This window comes from Trichechus manatus, unplaced genomic scaffold (genome assembly GCF_000243295.1).
Source record: "Trichechus manatus latirostris isolate Lorelei unplaced genomic scaffold, TriManLat1.0 scaffold00002, whole genome shotgun sequence".
Classification (NCBI taxonomy): Eukaryota; Metazoa; Chordata; class Mammalia; order Sirenia; family Trichechidae; genus Trichechus; species Trichechus manatus.
The window spans coordinates 12,034,807-12,037,881 of record NW_004443938.1 but is presented as its reverse complement, the minus strand read 5'-3'; the positions used below and the strand labels follow the sequence as shown (position 1 = coordinate 12,037,881).

Below are 3,075 nucleotides of genomic sequence, written 5' to 3'. Positions count from 1 at the left end.
GACTCCTCACCCCGCTCCCCACATCACCCCCCCCAGGACAGAGGTGTTCCCCAACCACAAATCTAAAGTGATCCTGCCCCATCCTTCAGTCTTCTCTTTATCCTACTTCATTTTTAAACCATAACTATGCTTCTATATTTACTGCCAGAAAGTGTATTATTTGTTTTACTTGGGTTTTGCCCATCTTGTCCACTAGAACGTAGACCTCTGGAGGGCAGGAACTTTGTCCTGTTCTTGCTGTGCACACGTTTCCTAGAATAGTGCCCAGCACATAGTGTGCAATCAGCAAATTTTTTTTTCCCCTTCTTTTTCTTTTTTTAAAAGAGATAGCTCCACTTAACGCTACAATATAGCAAAAGTACATTGAGCTAATTCAACCAGAGGCATTATGAACGCCTTTGCCTGGGATTTGATAATTACAAAGTATTCTTCAGCTTTTTAAAAGCTAAATTTATGCCAAATTTAGAAAAAAAAAAAGATTTAATTAGTAAACAGTCTAGTCTAGGATTCCTATTTCTATTGTCAGTCATTAAATTTCAAAATAAAAAGTCTGGAAAATTAGTCACATGACATGAGTACCTAGCAGCCTATACCAAAGGATTCCAGAATTTTCTTGTTCTCCTAACGGCCCCAATCCCACTGCCTCGTGTAACATGGGTACACTATGACCCTCAGCTCAGTGATGCTGCATGTTAATGTGACCTGTTACCATGGAGCCTGAAAGCCTGTGTGAAATAACGAGTTTAATTTGAAATAACTGAGCAACTACCCATGGAGTAGGAGTCAAGAGTTCACAAACAGCACAAACAGCAGGAAACCTTTTCAATTAAAGAAGAAAATACTTATACAAACAATGTCATGACCTGCTGGGTTTGAATTACGCTGGACTCACTCACATGTGGGGAGCAGTAACTGGCAACAATACCTCGAACTATTGTAAGTGAGTTTGCCATCGCACAACAGTGCCCAGTCTCGACAGTCAGGTCAGCAGATACCCAAAGTACGGACCACAGCTCATGTTAGCCTTTCTAAGCCTAACACTGTAACTAAGGAACAAAAATTACACGAGAATGTGTCCCACCCCATCTGGAGCTAGGGAGAATGAAGAAAACCAAAGACACAAGAGAAAGATTAGTCCAAAGGACTAATGGACCACAACTACCACAGCTTCTACCAGACTTGAGTCCAGCACAACTAGATGGTGCCCGGCTACCACCACCAACTGCTCTGACGGGGATCACAATAGAGGATCCTAGACAGAGCTGGAGAAAAATGTAGAACAAAATTCTAACTCACAAGAACACACCAGACTTACAGGTCTGACAGATACTGGAGAAACCCCAAGAGTATGGGCCCCAGACACGCTTTAAGTCAGTACTGAGGTCACTCTTGAGGTTCACCTTTCAGCCAAAGATTAGATAGGCCCATAAAACAATAATATACATAGCTCAACCATGTATACAAGACTAAATGGGCACACCAACCCAGGGGCAAGGATGAGAAGGCAGGAGGCGACAGGAAAGCTGGACAAATGGAAATGGCGAACCCAAGGTTGAGAAGGGGAGAGTGTTGACACATCGCCAGGTAGGCAACCAATGTCACAAAACAATATGTATATTAACTGCTTAACAAGAAACTAATTTGCTATGTAAACCTTCATCTAAAGCACCAAAAATTACTACACGATGAAGCAAAGTCTTTTCCAATCTGTAATTCTGATGAAATTCAGAACAGACTCTAATGAGAATAACAGAATTTCTTCAAGTGGTAATTTTTAAAGAACTGGATTTTTGATCAGAAAACCAAATCCCCACCCATTGTGCCATACTACAGCATGTATGTGTGCCTTACGTGTTCTGAGCTGTAAGATCACCTCTTGGCAGAATAAACCATAAAACTCAAACAAATGTCCATAACACGGCTATTAGCTAGCAAGCAGTGCACTTCAGATTCCAGGTGTGAGTGGAAGCCTTCCCCAGCTAAGTCCTCCCGGGTGGCGGCCCACCCCTGCCATCTCCCCGTTGGCATGTGTGAGGGTGCAGAGTAAAGATCCCCTGAAGGGCACAGGAAGGCCAGAGCAAGGCCGAGGCCGGAATCTGGGTAACAGGTGTGCATGGCACAGGTGGAGGGCTGGGGACCAGCAACGCGGTGGACTCAAGTCTGACTTTCCTTCATCTGGGGAAGCCTTGAGGACAGCTCTTGAAGGTGAGATCTGGCCCTTGGGGCTTGCAGTTTGCATTGTCCATGGTGCAGAAGGGGCCCCAGGGAGAGGCTGCTGGGGCCCCACACCAGGTACGCATCTGCAGGCGGGCTGGTGCTCCCGTGAACTGGAACCTTTCACAAGCCCGGGTGCATCATGCCAGAAATGCACTATTTTGGGACAAGTTTCTCATTTTGCAAAGGGCAGTGACTCAGCACTGCCCTTTTCCTCATAAGGAATGAAGGCCATTAAAAAACTAGCCTCCAGAGTCAGCCAGCTTTCACGGGGCCCTGGTCTCCACCTGACCTCTCACGGTGTGACCACTTGCACGATGGTGCCAAGGAACCTTTATCTCCAATGGGAGCTGCTGGCAGTTCTTTTCCCCACACAGAGGGGTCACTCTGAGCATTACCGACTCTGTCACACTGACCGAGAAATCTGAGTGTCAAACCCTGAAAACTCACAGGAGCCCCTGCTTAGAGTCCATAGGAACTTACAGGTGCCTTCTTGTCAATGGGCTTGATGACAAACTTCTTGTCATTGAAAGAGATGTTTCTGATTTCACTCCAAGGGAAGCCAATCTTTGGGGTCAACCTGAGGTTAAAAACAAAAAACGGGATGGTTAGATGTATGTAGTGACACCTACATGTGTGCTTGGATTGGCTAAGAGAGATTTGCATATCTAGTCTTAATTTTAGTCCAATTAAAAACAGTATGAAGCTAACCCAGGAGGCATACTATATAATGTGCATTGTTAGTAAGTACTTCCCACCTGTCCTGGGTTCGGCCAGGGGGCTATTTGTAAGGTTAAAGCACTAAACTCTGAGAGACCTGGATCCATCCCTATTCACATCGGTCCTTCTCTGGTCCTGCCC

The 3,075-nt window shown here is 45.3% G+C and overlaps 1 protein-coding gene across 1 annotated transcript in view; it reads right to left on the bottom strand.

Annotated features, from left to right (window-relative positions):
• EZR (ezrin) overlaps window positions 1-3,075 on the bottom strand; it is a 59,359-nt gene that overhangs the window by 9,191 nt on the left and 47,093 nt on the right. The window contains exon 7 of the mRNA XM_004368804.3: window positions 2,698-2,794. Coding sequence (XP_004368861.2) covers window positions 2,698-2,794 — 97 coding nt within the window. The remainder of the gene's footprint in view (window positions 1-2,697; window positions 2,795-3,075) is intronic.